Genomic DNA, 23,014 nt, shown 5'->3' with positions numbered 1-23,014 from the left:
GTCACCATTCCGCGCCGCGCCGCGCCGGCCCTTTTCGAGCCGCGCCCGCTCCCGTCGGGCGCCGAGTCGAGGCCTCCGCGGGTTTCCGCGGGCTTAGCCTCTCCGTGTCTCAATGTCTGAGGTCTGTGAGGTGAAACTCTTAGCCTCGCTTTGCCTAACTTCACGCTGAAGTAACCCAGGTTTTACTTTCAAACCTGCCACGTCTCGCTAAGTTTATGTCTCTGAACTCTAAAGACAAGTTCCCTGAGAATACTACACGATGCCGGTTTCCACTGTTAGGAACGCGGTGACAGGTAAGGCGGCAAAAACCAAAGAAACCAAAGCCCTGACCTCCCTCCCCGCCCTCAGCCCACCCGCCAGAACACAGCGGCCCCGTCCTTCTCTTCGGCCATTCCAGCCCTGGTCCGTCCCCATCGCAGCGCAGGTGTTTTATAGTCCGACACAAAGCGGGCGTACAGTGTAGACGCTGACCTGTTTGTCATACAGCTGAACGTTTTTAATGTCATGATTACCAATGCACCGGCAGAATGGTCCATCACACTCGTATCACGTCAGTTGCCCATCTCCTTCCTGGCGTTTTATCACTAGGTAACCCTTCAGACATCCGCTCACCGTCAGAAGGCGTCTTACCTGTTTGCTGCCTGTTTCCTTTCGTCTCTCCCCACTAGAATCTGAACTGGTTAGTGAACCTAGAAGAGTTCATGGCACACAGTAGGCTCTCAGATATCACCAGGCAACAGAAGGGAGAGGAATGTTCCTCAGACAGTGACGTAGGCCTCTGGCCAGTGCGGCTCAGTGGGTTGGGCCTCGGCGTTGTACCAAAAAGGCCACCAGTTCGATTCCCGGTCGGAGTTCATACCTGGTTGCAGGCTCATAAGCCAGTCACAGAAAAACAAGTGTGGACGGTGGAAGAGTCACGATCCCAGAGACAGGAAGTACAGTGATAGTTCCCAGGGAAAGGTCATGGGAATGGTGTATTGGGTATGCTTTCCATTGTACAAGATGGAGAGTGACTCAGGGGTTGAGTGTCAACCTATGAACCAGGAGGTCACAGTTCGATTCCCGGTCAGGGCACATGCCCAGGTTGTGAGCTTGATCCCCAGTGTGGGGCGTGCAGGAGGCAGCCGATCAATGATTCTCATCATTGATGTTTCTCTCTCTAGCCCCTTCCCTTCCTCTCTGAAATAAAAATAGATATATATTTTTTAAAAAAAGAGTTCATGGAGATGGACTGTGGTGATGGTTGAACAATCTGAATGTATTTAACACCACCGAACTGTACTCTTAAAAATGGTTAAGATGGTAAATTTTATATTTTACCACAATAAAATACAACTGGAAAAATTGGGGGCTGGGAGTGGGAAAGGTTAAAATAGGAGAGGGAGAGCCGCTAGAACAAGTCCTTAAAAGCCACAGGAGAGAGAGTTTAGTGCACTGATAGGAAAATTTAGACAATAAGGACCCCTCCTGTTGTAACAGGAGGAGAGGGAAGACGTGTGCTTGGCGATAAGTCTGGTGGCGGAAGGCTGAGGGTGTCTCCTGTGTTGGCTGTTTCCTCGGATTAGGGAGAGGACTTGCTGAAACCTGAGGGAGAGGATGGGGTGGGAAGTTTGAGGTGAGCCTTGAATGACCCCTGAACAGAGTGGGGGAGTTAACCAGAAAGGACGGATGACCCGTAGGGTAGAGGCACTGCAGCTTTTCCTAAAGTTGTCCCCTCCACTGATGTTGAATATGAAGTCAGATAAATAGGACAATGTTTATTTTGTCCCTGTCATATAGACCTACTTGCTTTAGAAATGAACAAAGCAATACTGAAACACTGGGACCTGTTTTGTTGTTAAACTTGGACTCAAATGGCATTGGTTTATTAGGATGATTTCCATGCAAATGAAGAAGTTGTTGGTGTCCGAGAGGGACGCAGACCAGATAACAATACACCTGGTCATGGCCACACAACCTGGCCAGGGCCTAACTCATGTCCTTTCAAGTCTTAAGTGTGGAGACATTTGCTTTCAGGAGTAGAACAGAAGGCCAGTTGGCTTTTCTTCAATTGGACTGGAGGCATATAAATGAGGATATAACAGAAAAGTGTGAAGACTCACAAAATGTGTACTAGTACTTACCAGAGAGTTCTATGTAAACAACCCCCTCCTCCCATTTCCTCTGGGAAAAGGAAATGGGTGTAGTCCTGGGCGATAAGGCTACCCAACCATTAGATATTGATAAAGCAGAGGCGATAAGTATCTCATTTGAGCGGCTGACATACCAGCCATCACTGTCAGGCTTCACTTAATATTCTTTCCTCCACCTACTCCTATACCCCATTTTACTTAAAATTTTTTTATTGATTTCAGAGAGGGAGAGAGAGATAGATACATCAGTGATGAGAATCACTGATCAACTGCCTCCTGCATGCCCCACACTGGGGATCGAGCCTCCAACCCGGGCATGTGCCCTGACCAGGAATCAGACCATTATCTCCTTGTTCATAGGTTGATGTTCAGCCACTGAGCCACGCATGCTGGGCCCCATTTTACTTTTAGAACTATCTGTATTCAAAACTACTTTGGAGAACCTACTTGCTCTCCTGAATAGTAACCAGAACAATTTCTAAGCCAAGGAAGAAGCATCTAACAACAGTGGCATGAGGAAGAGACATAAAGTAGGAGTGTAACATCTTCCAAGCAGATCCCCACCTGGCCTCGCACTTCCCACTAGTTGTCTGAAGCTACTCTGGGGAAACCCTGTCCCCGATCCAGGATTAGGGCACTGGAGCCGTCTACCATCAGCCCTTCAGTCTCCTCACCTCCACTGTATCATTTTTAGAAGTTGCTGTAATCTGAGTTAACAGAATAAGGAATATTTATTCTCAATCAGAAAAGCAAAGTCAGGTAAAACTGCAGGAGTTCCTAAGAACCTGCTATCTATGTCCCAGACCAGGAGAAACCTAAAGAAAGTCTCTGAAATCTACAACAGCTTGGGAGGTGTTGGTGGAGAGGGGCCAGTCCCTCTTTAAAGATGACAGGCCATGCCAAACCGGTTTGGCTCAGTGGATAGAGCATCGGCCTGCGGACTGAGGGGTCCCAGGTTCGATTCCGGTCAAGGGCATGTACCTGGGTTGCGGGCACATCCCCAGTGGGAGGTGTGCAGGAGGCAGCTGGTCGATGTTTCTCTCTCATCGATGTTTCGAACTCTCTATCCCTCTCCCTTCCTCTCTGTAAAAAATCAATAAAATATATTTAAAAAAAAAAAAAAAAAAGATGACAGGCCTGACATCATACAGGCTATGTAGGAAACTCAACACTGATCTGATCTTTTCTTCCCTTTGCATTTCTCCCCAGAATTATTTTGACTAGTGTATCTAATTATTGAGTTACAAATCATCTTTGGAATAAAAATAGATAGGCATGTAAGCCTGCCCTTCTTCCTCTGTAATATCCCTCCAGTCCATTTTTTCCCCTGCATTCTCAGTACAACCAGTGACATCCTGGCACTTGCTGTGTGATGGGACTGATGCAATAATTTTCTAACTGGTTTCTCAGAAGCCAGCCTTTTCAGCTTCAGTATATCCTGTACACCTCTACTAGACCAATTTTCCCAACCGCCCCCCCTGCAAAACACAATTTCATCACCTCCTGTGTTTTAAGAATCTATGATAATTTACTAATAAATCCAAATCCTGTTCAAACAATCAAATCTCCATTTTCTACCTATTGAGGCTTTTCTCTGCCCACATGGCTAGGCTGCTTACCTTATTACCCTTCCTGTATACGGTGTTTATCCTGGTGAAGTTACTATAGTCTTCATAGGACCAGTCTGTCTGCAGTGGTCAGCAAACCACGGCTCGCGAGCCACATGAGGCTCTTTGGCCCCTTGAGTGTGGCTCTTCCACAAAATACCACGTACAGGAAATACTATTGCAATTGGGGCAACAACATACAGTGCGATTGAAACTTCGTGGCCCATGCACAGAAGTCGGCATTTTGTGGAAGAGCCACACTCAAGGGGCCAAAGAGCCATATGTGGCTCGCGAGCCGCAGTTTGCCAAGCCGCAGTTTGACAATCACTGGTCTAAGGCATTCTTCTTGTCACTTGAAATCCCTTTTCCCTCATAAGCAAACTCCTTCATGAATCTTCCCTAACCTTGGTTATCCTTACCTTTGTTTTTTAAAAAAAATATTTTTATTGATTTCAAAGAGGAAGGGAGAGGGAGAGAAACGTCAATGATGAGAATCACTGATTGACTGCCTCCTGCAAGTCCCACACCAGAGATCAAGCTGGTAACCAGGGCATGTGCCCCGACTGGGAACCTTGACCTTCTGGTTCACAGGTCGATGCTCAACCACTGAGCTATACCAGCTGGGAGGAAAGCCTTACTTTCTGAATACCAAGGCACTTTGAATGAAATGGCCTTCAAGTTAAATAATAAATGACATGGGGCCCTGGTCTGTGTGGCTTAGTGAATAGAGCATTATTCTGGGCACCGAAAGGTCTAGTGTTCTATTCCCGGTCAAGGGCACATACCTGGTTCAATCCCCAGCCCCAGTAGGGGTGCATAAGGAAGCAGCCAATCAATGTGTCCCTCTCACATGGATGTGTCACTCTTTTCCCTTCCTCTCCCTCCCCCACTTCCACTCTAAAAAAACCAAAGGAAAAAATATCATCGGGTAAGGACTGACCAAAACAAGACAAAAACAAGAGATGGGAACAACAAAGGGAGAAGACCTCTTTCTGAATCCCATTTTTATTCCTTTCCTAGGACTAGAAAAATTGAATGTAAGAACTTTGTATTTGCTAGCATCTACATTCTTTCTAATTAGCCAGCATCCTCTGGTTTACCAGCAGGAAAAAAGGGAATGTGAACAGACCTCTGGCAACTGGGTAGGGCTGGCCCTTGGCCTATGGAGCCATCCCAACTACTCATGTTGGAGCAACGTCAACTTTGAAATGGAACAGTAATATAAGGTGATGACTAGCTTATAGAATAATAGGTGAGTCTTCACTTATGTATGATTACTAATATCAGCAACCAAAACATGCTGTTTTCTTCTTATAGTCATTAATGATATCTTAGTAATATGAATATATCACAATTAGGTTCAGTTAATATTAGTAAAGAATACATCAACAATTGATTAGTTTTTATGCATATAGCCAATGAACGACACGCAAAAAAACCAATAAAATCAATTGTTTATGGATAATATATCCAGAATCTGCCATTGGATCAAAAAATCTCCTTTTCCCAAGTGAATTTTTGTTCTAGGGCACAGTTTATCATTCTATGTCTAGGAACAGTAAAAGAAATTCTGTTCACCAAGGGCTCAATATATTTTTACATCACTGATGTCTCAAAACTGGACAAGGTCACAGAGGCAGCTTTGGTCTACTGAGCCCTGGGAGCCAAGCACTGGTCGCAGTGAATATGGTCTATGAGGGCACATGGGCTGCAGTGACACTGGGGTGACATTCCAGAGCTATCCATACAGTGAGTCTGACGTTTTTAAAACACACTCCTTTGGGAGTCTCTCCCTGGAAAATGCATTTAAACTCAATACTGCATCTACTTCAGACTCCATAAAACCCATCCAGTGAATTCTTTGGGGTCAGATTAAGAACCATTTATCTAGATTTCTACCATATACCCATTTATTCCTAGTATTGAAGAGTCTGAAACATCCCTTCCCATTTTGCTGCCCAGATTTAGGGCTCCTCAGAAGATGGGTTATACGTGCTGTGAGAAGGTGATGGTGCAGCCTCATGAGGAATCTATAGTCCTTTAATTACTGCCTTTGTCTTTAGTTATTTCAGGGTTGGTCCACAGGACTTTGGTGGGGGGATTCAATTTCTTCTGTTATATGACTCCCAGAGTAGGTCAGAGTTGGCCAGAAGCAGAGAGAAGACTATACAGTCACGTGCCCAGTGGAGGAATGTAGCAGGATTGGCAGAGTGTTAGTCTCTCTGCAGTATCTGTAATGTCAGATTAAGGTAACCACCTGGAAGCTGGTAGAGGCCCTTTCCTTTCCCAAGACCCGAGCTAGTCCTAAAACATAGAAACACCTATAAGGAAGGTCTGGGATTTGAGTAGTTCTCATCACAGAAAACCCCTCTTCCACGCCTGGTCCTAGGCAAAGTGGCCATTCTGTATCAGACTCTAAGAGCAGAAGAAGACCCCTTTTGGCTGGACTCCTATTACTCTTGTAACGCAGTTTCATCTCATCTTTGCTCTGTCACTTCATGGGTACCAACAGCCTTGGTCAGACATGAAGAAATGTTCATTACTATTATTTGCTCCGACTACTCTGCACAAAGATGCCAAGATGGAGTAAAGGTCTTGGCAGTTACTCTTGCCTTGTACACATGAATGGTTGTATTCCACCTAGTCCCTTAGTAGTACTTAGTTGCACAAAGATGTCCAGTATCTTTTCACAGTCAAGGTGCCAAATACCTGAACTCATTCATCAGCTGTTACAACACTTGTCTTCTGGGATCTGAAGACAAAGCAAGGATTTGTGATTACTGTGGATCACTTCTGGAACTGCCCTGAGGCTGGCTATTCGTGACTTGAAACCACAATTTTCACTGAGGATACAAATCTCACATCACCTTATATTTACTCAAGACTCCTAAGGGGTCAAGGATGTAAAAAAGATGCTGCAAATGCCTGCGAGACCAGGTTTTAGGCAAGCTAGAGCCACCACTAATTCTCCACAATGACTTAACAGGTCTTGCTCAAGCACAGGCAAGGGATGTACCAGTAATCAGATGTGCACTGCACACAGATTGCACGTGCTGAAAAGAACAGGTCATGGTCCTACAACACAAACTTGGCACCCACCAAAAAAAAAATCCCTGGTTGGCATTTTGGTCCATGCTTAGCATTTTGGTCCATGCTTAGCATTTTGGTTCGTGCTTAGCAAATCCCCTCCTGCTGTGGGTTTCAGTACAGAGTTGGCTGACAACACTCAGTTGAGCTATCCCATCCCAAATCCAAACCAGCAGCTCACAGCTCTCCTCTGCTGCCTCACATCTCACTCCCAACATGATGGGTTGCTTACACACCTGTCCTACTTGGGGCTTCTCTCTGTGTTCCCTCTTCACGTCTGTTCTGTCACTTCCAGGAGAGCTGGTGTGGGCCTGAACACGCCTACCCAGACAACAGGCAGAGGCTGCCGGACAGATTCTGAGCAAGTGCTCGTTTAGTACAGCATCTAGATTAGTGTAACCATGGGGAAAACACTGGCCAAAAAACAGACAGAATTTCCAAAAGGTAAATTTCTGTGTATTCACGCCTAATCTTCCAAAAGTTGTGTAAATAATTTTATCTACCTTCCCCCATCATTTGCACAATTTTTATCAAGTCCAAACGTAATTTAAAATGAGGTAGGTAGTTTCTCTCTAATCGTGCCTTCATCTTTGTGGCAACTGTTGAGGCCTGTACTTGAAAGCACTAGTCTCCCACTTAGGGGGAGCTGAGGGTGGGCAGCAGGGCCTGGTGGAGCTTCTCAGTTGGCTATTTTCTCAATCTCATCCAAATCATCAGTGTCCAATCTTTCGATTTTCTTATCTGAGAATAAAAAAAGATTCAAAGAGAGATCAACATGGGGTTACATGGAGAGACACACCTAGGCAAGGGGCAGCCCAGCAGGGAGAGAAAACACACAGGTCTCTGCCCTGGCTAGGAAAGAGCCCTGCCTCTGCCCACATCCATCCTCCAGTTAAACCCAAAACCCGTTGTCTGGGTTCCTAGACACTGACAACAACAGTCCAAGTCCAAGGCCCTCAGCCTGGCCAAGGGGAACCAACACTGGAGTCCTGACACTGAACTCGCAGGTGTGCTCTCTGAGGACTTCCCGGTTGTAGGGGAGGAGGGGAATGTGCAAAGGGACAAAGCCTCTCTAGGGGCCACAGGACTACCTACCCTTCCACCCACCCCCGGACTCGCCCCATAAGGAAAGGCAGGGCACTCCCAGGACTCACTAAAATGCTCCTGGATTCTGTTGAGGATGTTCATGCTGTGCTTGCTGTCGACCATGTTCACTGCCAGGCCCCTCTTGCCAAAGCGGCCAGTGCGCCCGATCCGGTGCAGGTAAGTCTCGTTGTCTGGGTTCCCATCCTTGTCCACAGGAAGGTCAAAGTTGATGACAACAGACACCTGTTCAACGTCAATACCTGCATGAAGAAGAGATGAAGAGTAAGGAATGGGAGTCAGGCCACATACACCAAGTTTGGTTGGAGGGAGTCAGGGTGGGCCAGCTCTGGGATTCCGGGACAAGGAGCACGGAGCAGAACCCAGAGGAAAACCACAGGACTTTGGCAGGTGCTAACAAAATTAAGAACTCAGTAGGGGAGCCTCTGCTAGACACTAGTGTCAGGAGATGCAGCTGAAACCTCAATGGCTGCCCCAAGAAGAGCAGGCGCCATTGTGAATCAGTCAGAAGCCTGTACATTTCCTTCCACCAAGTCAGGACTCGGTTTCTGTGAAAGTTCTCTGCTGAGGGAATCCAGTCTCTCCTAGAAAAGGACGTCACCACCAACCCCACATGACTTCTCTCAAACCACCTGAGGAGTTCTCTTGCTACCCCGAGGCTGGCAGACCAGGACAAGTTCTCTGCTCACCACGGGCACACACGTTGGTGGTCACCAGAACCTTCTCTTTGCCCTCTCGGAAGCGCTCAATCACCGCAGCCCTCTGCTCCACCATCATCTCCCCACTTAGCAAAGCCACCTGGTGGCCTTCTCTTGAGAGCTCTGCTGCCAGCCAACTGGCTGTTTTGCGGGTCTGGAGTGAAAAGAATTGTTTTAAATGAAGATACCTGTAAAAAAAAAATGAAAACACCTGCAGAAAAGTGGCTTTTTGCCATTTATATACAGGAAGACCTGCAGCATTCAGCCAGCAGGTTAGACTTAAAATTTTTCAAATAGAATTTTAGCCATATAATATATTTTGGATGAATTACTTAAATGATCTTAGTGTTCATCTAAGAAGAATGTGGTTTTTACTCAAGGTTTTCATTCCTAAAAAGTTTGTCTTAATATTTTAACATTATTTCATTGGGTGTTATTTGGAGTTTTTTTCAAGTTATCTCTAAGAAGTGGGATTCAAGATGGTTCCATTTTCAGCCTTCCCCTTATAACTCACTTCATTATGAGGAGAATATGCCCTAGGGCAGGTAGAAGTGATTCACTTTCTTTCTAGTCCCACAGGAGAAGCTGGTCCTCCTCAGCACTAAGGTGGAGCTGGCTGAGAGGGAGGGGGCTGGACACCTTCCCATGGAACTCCTCCCCAGGCTGGCCTGCTGCTGCTGCTGCTGCTGCTACTCACATGGCAGAAGATCATGGCCTGAGCAATGGTGATGGCCCCGTAGAGGTTACACAAGGCCTGGAACTTCTCGTCTCTGTTATTGCACAGGACGTAATACTGCTTGATGGTGTCCAATGTCTCCTCCTCCCGCTTCAGTTTGATAATGTTTGGGTCTGGGACCACTTTCTGGGCAAAGTTCCATACCGAGTCTTCAAAGGTGGCAGAGAAAAGCAGCATCTGGCAGTTCCTGGGCAGCATCCTGCAAGGGAAGGCCCAGGTGTTTGGCACGAGCCCGAGCGTTTCACTGGAATGAGCAGCAGCACAGCCTCCCCAGGCTTGGATGGGCTATGTCCCCTGGAAGGTGGCAGAGGTGGAGGAGCACTGTGGGGAAGAGGCAGGACCAGACGGGGCAGGGACAGGGTGCTATTAGATTCCTAAGTCTTTTCCTCGACCCAGGCGGGAGTATGGTCAGTGCCGACATGGCCCATCAATCACAGGCTTCTCAAGCTTCTGAAGCAGAGAACCCGGTACAAGGCTGAGAAGTTCCTCCCGGATCCAGCGTCCTACCTTTGGATGCGGATGCTCTGATCTTGGTGGCCCTGAGTAGCTATCATCACATCAGCCTCATCCAGAACAAACACCTTGATCTTCTTGGGGTCAATGAACTTGAGCTTGGAGCACCAGTCTAAGACAGTCCCAGGGGTGCCAATGACAATGTGTTCACTGATCTTCTGACCCCTTTCCACTGTGGAGACAAGATGTTTTTCATAGGTATGTCCATGGCAAACCAGCTCTCCTTTCTGAGAAATTCTCAAGCTTTGATGTATTTTAATACAATTTTTTTGATGTTTGCATTAATATTTTAAGGAAAGGTTAGGATATCACTACAATATTTCATGGACACACACAGAAAAGACAATGCTGAAAAGATATACTAAGGATAGAAACAATGAGAAGATAAAAAAAACTCTTTGTGGCATTCTTTCCCATTTTATATTATCTTTCAAAAATCTGTTACCTTTTTAAATTTGTATTGTTAATCCTTAAGGGAGGACATTTTTTCCATTGATTTTTAGAGAGTGGAAGGGAGGGAGGGAAAGAGAGACAGACAGACAGACATTGATGTGACAGAGACAACTTTACTAATTGCCTCCTGCACCCTCCCCAACTGCATGCTCTGAACTGGGGTTGGGGAATTAAACCTGCAACCCAGGTATGCGCCCCTGACTGGGAATTGAACCCTTAACCCTTTGGTGCACGGGCCAATGCTCTAACCATTGAGAACACTGGTCAGGGCAAGGACCTGTTATCTTTATTTCTTCTCTGTCAGCATGGTTCCCTCTAGATGAGGATTGCATTTCCTCATAATAGACATTTTCAAAGTTCTCCTCACTCTAGTGTACTCTGCTCCTTAACTCTTCTAGCATTCACATCAAACAAGTCAGTTGCTTTTATACGCCTCATGCCCAGATCAATAAATAGGGTTCATTATGAAAGACTTTGTCTTTTCAAACACAATCTACCTCCCTTAAAAATGCTTCCCAGACTAGGCCTGGCAGACCATGACACGTTCTAGGCCCTGTGCAGTGTGGAATTGAGAATTTGGTTCTTCATTTTCAATTAGATGGTATTTATTGATTCAAATTTTAGCACTTATTTGTACTCTTGACCAGACATAAACAATTTCCCTCTAGTCACAGCCAAAATTTTGCCCAAATGTGAATCAATTCAAAGCTAACAAATGCTGCCTTTTTTAAAATTTCAGTTAATAATTACTGCCCCTCATAAAATAATTATTCAAAATCCTATCATTCTAACTCAAATCCAAACTAACATTTTAAATGTCTTATGATAATTTTTCACTAAGTTTTATTATCTTACTTTTCAGAACTAACTTCACAAAAGGATGTTGTACACAGAGTAGATTTCTGCGAGTCATAAAGTTAGAAGTTTGTGTTAAAGATCCATAGGACTCAACCAAACTTCTAAGAAAATTTAAATTACTTAAATATTGTCAGTTTGTTGTAAAACAAAGGTAGAAAATATGTAAAAAATAAAAATAAACTACCAGAGTTAACTGCCATGAACATTCTAGAACATTTTTGTTCTTCTAATGACATTAAAAAGAAATTAGGCAATTAAATCCAGAACTTGGAGAATATTTTATAAGCAAAAAGGTGTGTTCAAAAAGTCAAATGTAATGTGAAGTGACTATTCTAGATTAAAAGAAATGTAAGGAGATAACCAAATGCAATGTGGATACACTCCCTCAATCTTGATTCAAAACAAAAGAGCCATAAGGAAACACTTTTGGGACAATTGGGGTAAAATGAAAATGACTGGGTATTAGTCATTAGAGAATCTATTAATTTTCTTGGTTGTGATAAGGATATTGTGGGTATGCTGAAGAATGTCTTCATCATGAAATGCATACTAAAGTATTAGGAATAAAAAGCCACAATATCTGCAATTTACTCTCAAATGATTCACCAGAAATATCTATATACACATAAAGCAAATATGGCAAAACGTTAAGTTTTCAAATCTAGGTGAAGGGTACACGTGTTCATTGTATTAGTTTAACTGTAAAATTTTTAAAAAAATTGTTAACTTAATGAATTAGGATTACATATTCATACTCACATTTATTGCCTCGAACAGCATAAGCTAGCTTCAGCTCTGGGTAAAATTTGCCCATCTGCTCAATCACTTTTCCCGTTTGAAGGGCAAGTTCATACGTTGGGGAGAGGCACAGACACTGGTAGAAAGAGTGCAGAGTGAGAAGTCAAGACAATAGCTCTTTTGCAATGGGGAGTTACATCAGGATTTAGTTATTCTTCCAGCTAAGGCTGAAGGAAAGGATATATAAAGTGTACACCATTTGATTCTTTAAGCTGCAAAGTCACAAGGTAGAATTCTTAGGGGCCAGAACTCTGGCTGGGTAAAGACACTTGGAAACAGCTACTGGCCAGTAGAGTACCAAAACCTACAAGTGAGCAAGGATCTGAAATTCAAATGGGAGATTAGCTTCCTTTTCACTTTCTCAGAAAGTTCTCAACTTTCTAATGGATGAATAATTGTAGATAAAGGAGGTTTTCCTGCAAGTAAAGGAGCCAAGCCTATCAGTAGTATCATAGAATTGGCAAACCATGGAAGAGGATTTTTGTTACTAGATCAACTATGTTGTTTGTACCCAACTTAAGGAGCTCTAATTTATGTAAAAGGTAATATAAGACATGGCTTTTAATCCATCAAATGGCACTTCCCTTCTAGCTATGCATTAGCAGAAAACCCAAATTCACCAAGTCCTTACCTGGGGGTATCTGTTTGCAGGTTCTACATGGCTGAGCATGGCCAACACAAAGGCAGCTGTTTTACCAGTACCAGACTGAGACTGGGCAATTAAGTTCTGTGGGCTGCACAAGAAAACGAGCTGTTCAGTAGCTTAAATCTCAAGTATCCTTTCAGTTAATAAAAATGAATAACGTTTCAAGTTAAAAAAAAAAGATTTCCATCTTGAAGTAATATTACTATGACACAGAACAAAGAACATTTTGAGAAAATACTTAAAATATGTATTTTTAGACAAATAGCTTACTAGAAATCATGAACCTCCATCCCACCTCAAATCTACTGAAATCAGAATTTGGATTTTAATAAATTCCTATGAGACTCATAGGCTATGAAAGTGTGAGAAGCACTGCACCATTCTGGTCTCCTAGAACAGTTTTTAGCCTATATATTTGACACAATAAACTTTATATATCCATATAATGAAATCATGGTGTATATCAGGGGTGAGGAACCTTTTTCTGCCAAGGGCCATTTGGATATTTATAACATCTTTCATAGGCCATACAAAATTATCACCTTAAAAATTAGCCTGCTATATTTGGCTAAATGTTTAATTAACTCACCCCTAATGGCATGGCAGGGCCAGACCAAATAATTTCATGGGCCTCATACGGACGTTTCCCGCCCCTGAACTGTATATGAATGATATAAATGTATATTTCCCAACATAGGAAGATGATCATATAAATATTTAAAAGCATATAAAAGTTTATATGTAAATGTCTGCCCTGGCCAGTGTGACTCAGTAGATTGGAGTGTTGTCACATGCACCAAAGGACTGTGCGTTCAAATCCTGGTCAGGGCACATACTCAGGTTGCAGGATCGATTCCTGGTTGAGGCAGATGTGGGAGGCAACCAATTGATGTTCCTCTCTCACATCGATGTTTCTCCATCTCTCTCTCTCTCTCTCTCTCTCTCTCTCTCTCTCTCTCTCTCTCAAAAAAAAATGAATAGTATGTGGAGGAAGGAGATTACAAATGATTTTTTTCTTTTTTATTGTTTTCTCACTTTTCTAAAATTAGCATATGTTATTAGTGTAGTTTTCTTAAATAAAAGTTTTAAAATGGAAAATTAAAAATGGAATAGGGTTATGTCAGGACACATACGGCTCAGCAAGCATCAAAGGCAATGCATTTTCTTGTATCTTGGATGGACGGTTGAAGCCCATGGCATAAACTCCCTGGAGAAGTTGTGGCTTCCTGGAAAAACAATTAATGATGCAAGTCAGTCTTTTTGGTTGAGGAAAGAAGCCAAATATATGGGGAATTTTTTTCTCTTTTTAACTGGTGTTACCCACAGCTTAGAACTAACAAACTTGAACTGTGCTGAACTGAGTCCAATGTGTAAGTGCAGATAACATTTTTATAGATTACCTGGAAATTTTACTAAATAGCTCAAAGCAGCTAATGTTTTAAAATTAAATTTGTTTAGCTAAAAGTTTTCTACTATGATAAAAAATATAACAAGTCTAGGATAGCTGTCTAAACACAAAGGGGAGAGTGAGAGAGCGAACGAATACTCACAGCCGAAGCTCCTCGAAGGACTTCACTGAGTAGAGGGGGGAGTTTGGGTCCCGCTGCAGGACTTCCACTTGGTTTGTGTTGTCGACAAGGTTGTTTCTGATGAGTTTATTGAGTAAAGACTGGGCAGCTCTGTCCTCTGTCAGGAAAAAGAGCAAATAATGTGAAGTCCATGAAATCTACCATAAGCCCATCTGAATTTAACTGCCATTGGTATTTTAAGCAGTAATATTTTTTAAAAATAATTCTTTATTGTTGAAAGTATTACATATGTCCCCTTATTTCCCCCATTGACCCCCTCCTGCCCCTCCTCATACCCCCCTTATGCAGTAATATTTGTACTGGGACTCCCCCCCCCCCTTTTTTTTTTTAAGAATACTTTATATTGATTTTTAGAGAGAGAGGAAGGGAGAGGAAGCCCAAAACCCAGGCATGTGCCCTGACCTGGAATTGAACCAGCAACCTTTTGATGCACAGGATGAAGCCCAACCAACTGAGCCACACCGGCCAGGACTGTACTGGGACATCTAGTTCAAGGTATATCATAGTTTTTACTTATAAATATGATTAGTTTGTTTTATTAACAAGAAAGATTATGATACTCATAGCATCCATTGGGCCTCATATTCTTCTTCAGAACTCTATTCCTAACTATCCTTTCCTGAGATTTTTTCCTCCTATCTAAACCCAAATATTTCTCCCCAATTTGTGCTAAAATATAATCTTAAAACTAGAGGCTCGATGCACAAAATTTGTGCAAGGGTCTTGGCCCCGGCCCGTGCCTGCTGCCGCCACTGGGGGCCTCTGCCGTGGCCCCTGGCCACTGTGGCTTTGTCCGGAAGGAAGGATGTCCGGAAGGACGTCTGGTCTAATTAGCATATCACACTTTTATTATTATAGATGATTAACTTAATAAATATAATCACAATCATGAAAAAAAATTAAAATCTGTATCTTGATAACATATAAGCTGCTTGCATCTTAAATATATTGAAATGTCATTAAGTTTAATTTTATTAGACAATGGGATGCAACTTAAATGTTTTTTTTTCTTTTTTCCAAAGGCAGTAAAATTTCTTTTCTATTGCCTTGTAAAAAATAATCATTCCGGGAATATTTCCTGCTGCTGCTGAACTTCATCACTTTTCAAAGTAAAATTTCTGTAAAACGTATACAATTAGAATTCCTTCACCAACGACTATGTTAGCACTGTGATTCCCATTAAAGTAAAGCCAAGTTGGGTGTATAAATGAAGCCTCTTAACAACCCATTCTCTTAAGCTATAGAATCTTAGTATGTAGCTCTCAGGCTGTGTTACCTTTCTCTTCTTCATCTGCCTTCTCTGCATTAGCATTGGTCTTGACAACAGCACCTTTATCAGACACAAAGTGGTATTCAAAATCACATCCCAAACCCAACAGCTGAGATCATTCAAATTCTACTAGACACTAGAAATGTAAAGGCCTGAGGAGCAAAAAAAACAATGAGGAAACCAAGCCACAGATAAAAACATTTTATGGTTGCTACATAAACAAAGGTATGAAACACTGTAGCTTATATTTTAATCCTTTAGTCCTCTCGCCAGACTTCAAAAACTAATGTTAATTTCTCTCATAGCATCAATATTTATGAAATGTTGTAGAATGATTACAGAAGTCATTGATCAGAAATCACCTTGATGCTCTCAACACCTATGCAAGTCGAATTTCATCCTTATATGAATACAATAATGCTATTAAGTCTATGTATATGAATTGTTGATTAATAGAATTGCTGATTAATAGGAATTTATACTCAAACACTGCTGTAGTTTTGTGAAAATACAGATTGTAAGTGAATTCTGTAAGGTAAATGTTACAATTTTTTCCTTATAATAAGTACATCAACAAAATTTTAATGGAAATCTTAGATTTGGGGTACATGATTTCAGAATAATTATAATAGGTTAACTCTCAGATTGCTCATACTTTGTCTAGTCCATCTCAAATTGAGGATTATTTTTAAAAATAACAAATAATCTTGGACAGTACAGTCTCATGGTTAGTAATAAATTTAATAATGTATAAGCCAATTAGGCATCGTCATGCTTATATTAAACACAATATAAACAAAACAGTTCAGTTTATTGATTTCCAAATCAAATGACTGCCAGTATCTGCCAGCCCCTGGTCTGGTTACATATATAATGTTTTTCCAGACAGTTATGTCAAAACAGAAATACTAGAATAAATCTCATTTGTAACTAACTAGCTTTTAGTTACTCACCATTGGCATCTGGTTTGATTTTCTCTTCCTTAAGATGCAAGTTGCTCAACTAAATGGAGAATATAGGGGAGGATGGAAAGTGTCAGGAAAATCAAGTATAAGATTTTAAATCAACAGAGCCTCCCCAGTGTAGCTGGGGAAACATGAGCCATTCTCAAGACCTATTCATTAGATTGTTCTGCTGGGCTCCTTTTGTAATCCCTAATTATAATCCCTAAATTCCTAATTCAATCTCTAGAGAAAATGAATTTATGAATTTGCTTAATTTTCTGATTACAAAGACCTCTTAATAGAATATCAGCTGAGTTGTCATGTTCTCATATTCCAAACAAGAGGAAATTTAAAGAGATTTTGGAAAATGCACCTGTAATTAAGAATCAGTTGCCGAAACCGGTTTGGCTCAGTGGATAGAGCATCGGCCTGCGGACTGAAAGGTCCCAGATTCGATTCCGGTCAAGGGCATGTACCTGGGTTGCGGGCATATCCCCAGTAGGGGATGTGCAGGAGGCAGCTGATCGGTGTTTCTCTCTCATCGATGTTTCTAACTCTCTATCTCTCTCCCTTCCTCTCTGTAAAAAAAAAAAAAAAAAAAAAAAAAGAATCAGTTATGTTACAAGGATATGTCTGAGCCACAGGACCACAGCATACTGATATGCAGCCTCACTCACATTCAGGTCGCCTTGTGCTGGATGTCTGATATTTTAAAGTTGGAACAGCTTGGAGGATTGTTGCATGCTGTGTAATCAAAATACGCAGCAGGCTGAAGTGGGAATAGATAGGAAGGGACAGAGCAAAGACATTTCAAAGAAAGAATTATCAGGACTTTGATCAGACACTGTAAATTAGGGATATCCTGGCAGGATTTATTTCCCCTATTAGAATGAAAATACCCTTTTAGTTGTCAATCATACCTCAGTAAAGCTGAAAAAAGAAAAATACCTTAAGACAGGAGTTATTTTTAATTGATTTTTGGATATACTAAGCAGGTGCTATACTCTTAAAATATTAAATGGTGCCAAAGGCAAACTAGTGCAGGGTAAAAGTATGAAAATCATAATAGCCGAAACCGGTTTGGCTCAGTGGATAGAGCGTCAGCCTGCGGACTGAAGGGTCCCAGGTTCGATTCCGGTCAAGGGCATGTACCTGGGTTGCGGGCACACCCCCAGTGGGAGATGTGCAGGAGGCGGCTGATCGATGTTTCTCTCTCATCGATGTTTCTAACTCTCTATCTCTCTCCCTTCCTCTCTGTAAAAAATCAATAAAATATATTAAAAAAAGAAAAAGAAAATCATAATAAAGGGTATTTCTTAAAGCATCACCAACAGAGGTTCTTTATGTCTTGAGGTTCATTTCTGTCTTTCCTCTAAATCTCAGAAGGGTTTGGAAAGGGAGGAATGAAGAAGTTGTTTGTTTTAATGGGTGGTTAGTTAGGAATAGAGGAACTTCTGATGGAAACTGAAAAGAGGGTTTCTGGTGTCTGTCTGCTTTGGTGTTGTGGGGAAGAGGGAACACACTAGAGAGCCTGGCAAGAAAGGAAATTGGCAAAAAAAAATCATCATAAAGCAGTAAAAATCTTCATTAATTCTGAAGAATAGAGAACACATTAATAGGTAATGAAATGAAGCAATCAGCACAGTACAGAATATATAAATAGTTTAGGTATTCAGTTATTTTAGTCTTCACTAAAGTATTCCTCCTTCACATCCTGTCAATGAACCTAGTTTAAGTCCAGCAGTATTCAGGGCTGTTAAAGGAGAGAGAGACTGACTTACTGGCAATATTTACAAGAGTAAGGTTAATAGTATTCACTCCTAGGGTCATAAGAGCTACTTAAATGTTAGGGCTGAGGTCTGAATAAGTTAATGAGGTATAAAAGAATTAGAAATATCCATCACTGCAAAGCATTTAAATATTCAGTGTCAAGAGGACAAACTATTCTTTTGTTGATAGATTTTTCAAATCAAAGTTAAGAGTAAGTAGTTAAAATAGCTAAAATACACTGTGTAGGGTGAGAAAAATAAAATACAATGTGTAGTGAAAGTTGGTAGCAACAATGTAAATGAAACAAATAGATATTTTAATATAAATGTATCAGAATTCTGGAGAGGTTCCAGCAGAATCTAAAAACATAGCCCTCATTTGACTACAAGGATCTCAAAGCCCATAAGGCAAAAGCAGCAGGACAGGTTTCTATTATCCACTTCAGTGAGTTAACTGAACACTGAAACTTATGTTGAAAGCAGTTAGTTCAGATACCTTCCTTTGCTCTATTTATTTGGACCAAAAATGAAAAACCAATTTCTCTTGTGTCTTCATTGGAAACCACCTTAAAATTCTGAAAGTTAACCAAAAGGCAAAAAAGTAAAAACACCTACCTTATAATAGCCACATTTTTCAATGCCTTGAATTAACATTTTAGTTTTCAAGATACATTAAGATCATTGAAAACTATAGTTACCCACTGCATTTTATTCAAACATTATCTGAAAAAGGATGCTTGAGAAATAAGAAAGATTTAATGTTAAGTGAACTATACTGAAAAGGGAGGCTCTTAGGCAAAATGGTGAAGTAGGAATCTTATTCATCAGTTTTCTTATCTGTTCTCCCTCCTCTAAATTGAAATCTCCCATGGAACAAAGGGTGAACAAAGGAGCCACTGGGACTGAGGAAATAAATATAAACAGAATCTAATATTTTCTTATCTACAATGAATAAGAAATGAAGCTTAATGAATATTTAAAATATAGTAACCTAGCACTGTGCATGTTATAGTCACATGTCATACAATGCGTGTGGGGATCCTCAGTGAGAGTTTCATAGTGGCAGAGAGTAACAGAAGTGTTTTTTTTTAAAAATACAGTTTTATTGATTTTATAGAGGAAGGGAGAGGGAGAGAAAGATAGAAACATCAATGATGAGAATCATTGACCAGCTGCCTCCTGCACTACCCCTACTTCGGATCAAGCCCACAACCTGGGCAAGTGTCCTGACCAGGAATTGAACTGTGACCTCTTGGTTCATAAGTTGATGCTCAACCACTGAGCAACACAGGCCAGGGCAACAGAGGTGTTTTTAGTCATTTGTTCAGTTTTATTGTGATGTTATAATTTACCTGTGCATGGTTAGGTAGATTCACAAATCTTATTCAGGGTCAACTAACTAATCCACATAATATGGACAAGTAATTTAAAAGGTTCCTGCAAAGAAACTGTGAATTATTGATAAAAATAACAATAATAAGCCCTAACCGGTTTGGCTCAGTGGATAGAGCATCGGCCTGCGGACTGAAAGGTCGCGGGTTCGATTCCGGCCAAGGGCATGTACCTTGGTTGCAGGCACATCCCCAGTAGGGAGTGTGCAGGAGGCAGCTGATCGATGTTTCTAACTATCCCTCTCTTCCTCTATGTAAAAAATCAATAATATATATATATATATATATATATATATATATATATATAAATAACAATAATAATAGCTATCACTTATATAACACTTATATCAGGCATGTCTATAACTCAGTGAGGTAGTTATTATGATTATCCCCATTTTTCAGATGTGGAAACTGAGGCACAGAAGTTAAGCAGTTTGCCCAAGATCATATACAATTCCAAGTCTGTCTAGCTAGAACTCAGGTCTTAATCTCTACATAGTAGTGCCTCATAGATAATACTAATCGCAGAGAAAATAATAATGTAAAGATGATAGAGGTGCAGCTGCTTTGGAAAACAGTCTCACAGTTCTTCAAAAGTCAAACATACAGTTTCTGTATAACCCAGCAATGCCAGTTCTAGATATGTACCCAAGAGAATTGAAAATATATGTTCACATAAAAACTTGTATATGAAATGATCATAGCATCATTATTCATAATAGTCAAAAAGTAGAAAGAATCCAAATGTCCATCAGTGGACATGATGAACAGATAAATAAAATGTGGTATATCTATACACTGGAATATTATTTGGCAATAAAAAGGAATGAATACTGATACCCGCTGCAACATGACTGAACCTTGACAACATTATGCTAAGTGAAAGAAGCCAGACACAAAAGACCACATATTATATGATTCCATTTATATGACATGTCAAGAATAGGCAAATCTAAACAGACAGAAAGTACATTAGTGGTTGTCTAGGGTGAGAGGTTGGAGGGAAATGGGGAGTAACAGCTAAGGCATACAGAGTCTCTTTCTGAGGTGATAAAAAAAATTCTAAAATTATGGTGATGGCTGCACAACTCTGTGAATATACTAAAAACCAGAGAACTATATGTTTTAAATGGATAAAGTATATGGTATGTAATACCTCAATAAACCTGTTATTTTTAAAAAAGAGATAGCTCTAGCCGGTTTGGTTCAGTGGATAGAGTGTCGGCCTGAAGACCAAAGGGTCCGGGGTTTGATTCCCATCAAGGGCATGTACCTTGGTTACAGGCTCCTCCCTACCCTGGGCCCAGGAAGCAACCAATCGGTGTTTCTCTCACATCAATGATTCTCTCTGTCTTTCCCTCTCTCTCCCACTCTCCCTAAAAATCAATGGAAAATTATCCTCGGGTGAGGATAAATAAATAAATGATAAAAATATAAAAGAGATAATAGGGTAGAGTCCCACCATAATGCTCTAAAAATAGGGCCCCAAGATTTAATTAATTCCGGGTTATATTGTTGTAAGGTAAGTAAAATGGCTAGTATATATCTGCTGAAATTTATAGGAGCTAATCATATCTGAATGTTCATTGTCACAGGGTGTATTCTGAGTTTCTGTTCTGTCTTAAAGATAATTCTATGCCCTGGCTGGTTTGGCTCAGTGGATAGAGCGTTGGCGTGCAGATTGAAGGATCCCGGGATCGATTCCTGTCAAGGGCACATGCCTGAGTTGTGGGCTCGATCTCTAGTAGGGGGCATGTAGGAGGCAGCTGATCAGTGATTCTCTCTTATCATTGATGTTTCTCTCTCTCTCCCCTCTTCTCCCTTCTTCTCGGAAATCAATAAAATATATTTAAAAAAAGAAGATAATTCTAACAATGCAAACTCAAGCAAATAAGAAAATGGCAAAGCTACTGACTCCTAACAAACTCTTTTAGGCATATTAATAGATTAAGAGAATGACAATATAATCTGATCTAACAAGTTAGTAAAAAAAATTTAAACTATTTGAAATATATATTCATATTTGCAATGGCTAATGATATGATTTTTTCCCTATGTATATATTGTACTTTGAGACATTAATGTAAGTACAAAGCCAGCAAAAGGAAGTACAGTAAAATATTTAAAAACATTATTTCAGCTTTTATTACTTTTGTGTATGCTTTATAATGTATATATTTAGCAAAACAGTACAGCATGCAATATCTAAGTATGTATATATTGAGATTGCATGTCCAAAAGTTTCTGACAAAGCCATGTAATATAAAACAAACTATACAGCTTATTTACTCAATTAACAGCGCTGGCTAGGCATGAGAAATGCTGAAATGAATAAGTTAAGGGCTATCATAGAGGAAGGGGATGCCATGATGAGAATGGGAGTATTAAATGGAACCAAGTATACTGAGTGCTGAGACCTCCACATTTTCCTCCCACTCCACTAACACTAGTCAGGCCTCTACCCTCCAGGCAGGAAATCTGAGGATCCTCTCTGCAAAATCTGGCCAGTCAGGAGGAACATTCTGGGGACACTCAATGGTACAGCCACTTTGGAAAACAGTATGGCACTTACTAATTTAAAAATTGGTGGTGGTGGGAACCAGTGTTTAAAATTAAATATTTGACTCTTTGAACTATGTGCATATTACTTATTAGTTATAAAAAATAAGACAAAGTCCTTGTTCTCGAATTCAGAGAAAAAAGGTAATAAAAGAAGTAGGTTCAAAGCAATATCAGAATATAGAGTGTCTGGGTGAGAGAAATTAATTCTACATAGTAACGTTTAACACATATCTTGTTTCCTGGGTGTCAGGCCCAGAACAAAGTTAAGCAGATCAGGAGAGGATTTACTAACTGCCAGGCCTACTGAGTGGCATATCTGCGTGCAAGCTGAGGAAGCACACAGATATGAGTAACCCCGGTCCGTAAGCCCAAAACCCTCAGAATCGGGAGGTGGAAAATAACACCTACAAAAGTGGTTACAATCTATGATCAACCCGGATTCCAGGAAGATAGACAGGTGGCTGGGCTCTTCATAGATGGGAGCACTCACCTGTGCTTACATAACATGGGAGGCAGGTAAACAAAGATAGTTCAAGGTCCATGCCCATCCCCGCGCGCATCCCATCCGGCCCAGACCAACTAGGGAGTGTCCGTTCCCATGGAGCTGAGCCCCGGCTAGAACTGATTCTGACCCTTTTATGGCTGAAGCCAACTCACCGACTCGGCCGCCGCTTCCTGCTCATCCACCGCCAGGGCCCACGAGTCAGTGGCCATGGTCCCAGGAGCGAGTGGGACGCTGGTGCTGGCGGACTTGCCGGCTGGCGCGGTGCGATCGTGGGCTCCCGGGGTCGCGGTGAGCCCGGCTCCCGCCCCACCGAGGGGTAAGTCATTCGCACCGGCGCTGGGAACCGGAAGCG

At 41.5% G+C, this 23,014-nt stretch overlaps 1 protein-coding gene and 1 long non-coding RNA gene across 5 annotated transcripts; one reads left to right on the top strand and one right to left on the bottom strand.

Annotated features, from left to right (window-relative positions):
• The first annotated feature begins 28 nt into the window (after positions 1-28).
• LOC132217363 (uncharacterized) lies at positions 29-21,704 on the top strand. 2 transcript variants are annotated; one of them, XR_009448882.1, is made up of 3 exons: positions 29-293; positions 14,576-14,716; positions 21,223-21,704. It is a non-coding gene; the product is annotated as an uncharacterized LOC132217363 (long non-coding RNA). The 2 variants fall into 2 exon arrangements; XR_009448883.1 differs by lacking the exon at positions 21,223-21,704 and adding an exon at positions 15,244-16,821.
• Positions 7,261-23,014, bottom strand: DDX19B (DEAD-box helicase 19B). Of its 3 annotated transcripts, XM_059667470.1 has the most exons (12): positions 22,815-23,014; positions 16,445-16,493; positions 15,498-15,551; positions 14,183-14,318; positions 13,766-13,858; positions 12,618-12,720; positions 11,948-12,062; positions 9,872-10,049; positions 9,326-9,563; positions 8,620-8,782; positions 7,981-8,172; positions 7,261-7,567 (listed from the first exon to the last, which is right to left on the bottom strand). In XM_059667470.1, the coding sequence occupies exons 1-12, from the start codon at positions 22,869-22,871 to the stop codon at positions 7,506-7,508; spliced, it is 1,440 nt and encodes a 479-aa protein (XP_059523453.1). In that variant the 5' UTR covers positions 22,872-23,014; the 3' UTR covers positions 7,261-7,505. The 3 variants fall into 3 exon arrangements, with proteins under 3 accessions (XP_059523453.1, XP_059523455.1, XP_059523454.1); XM_059667472.1 differs by lacking the exons at positions 15,498-15,551; positions 16,445-16,493; positions 22,815-23,014 and adding an exon at positions 14,624-14,645; XM_059667471.1 differs by lacking the exons at positions 12,618-12,720; positions 14,183-14,318; positions 15,498-15,551; positions 16,445-16,493; positions 22,815-23,014 and having other exon boundaries at positions 13,766-13,849.

Source organism: Myotis daubentonii, chromosome 15, assembly GCF_963259705.1.
Source record: "Myotis daubentonii chromosome 15, mMyoDau2.1, whole genome shotgun sequence".
Lineage (NCBI taxonomy): Eukaryota > Metazoa > Chordata > Mammalia > Chiroptera > Vespertilionidae > Myotis > Myotis daubentonii.
This window is presented reverse-complemented; position numbering and strand designations above follow the sequence as displayed.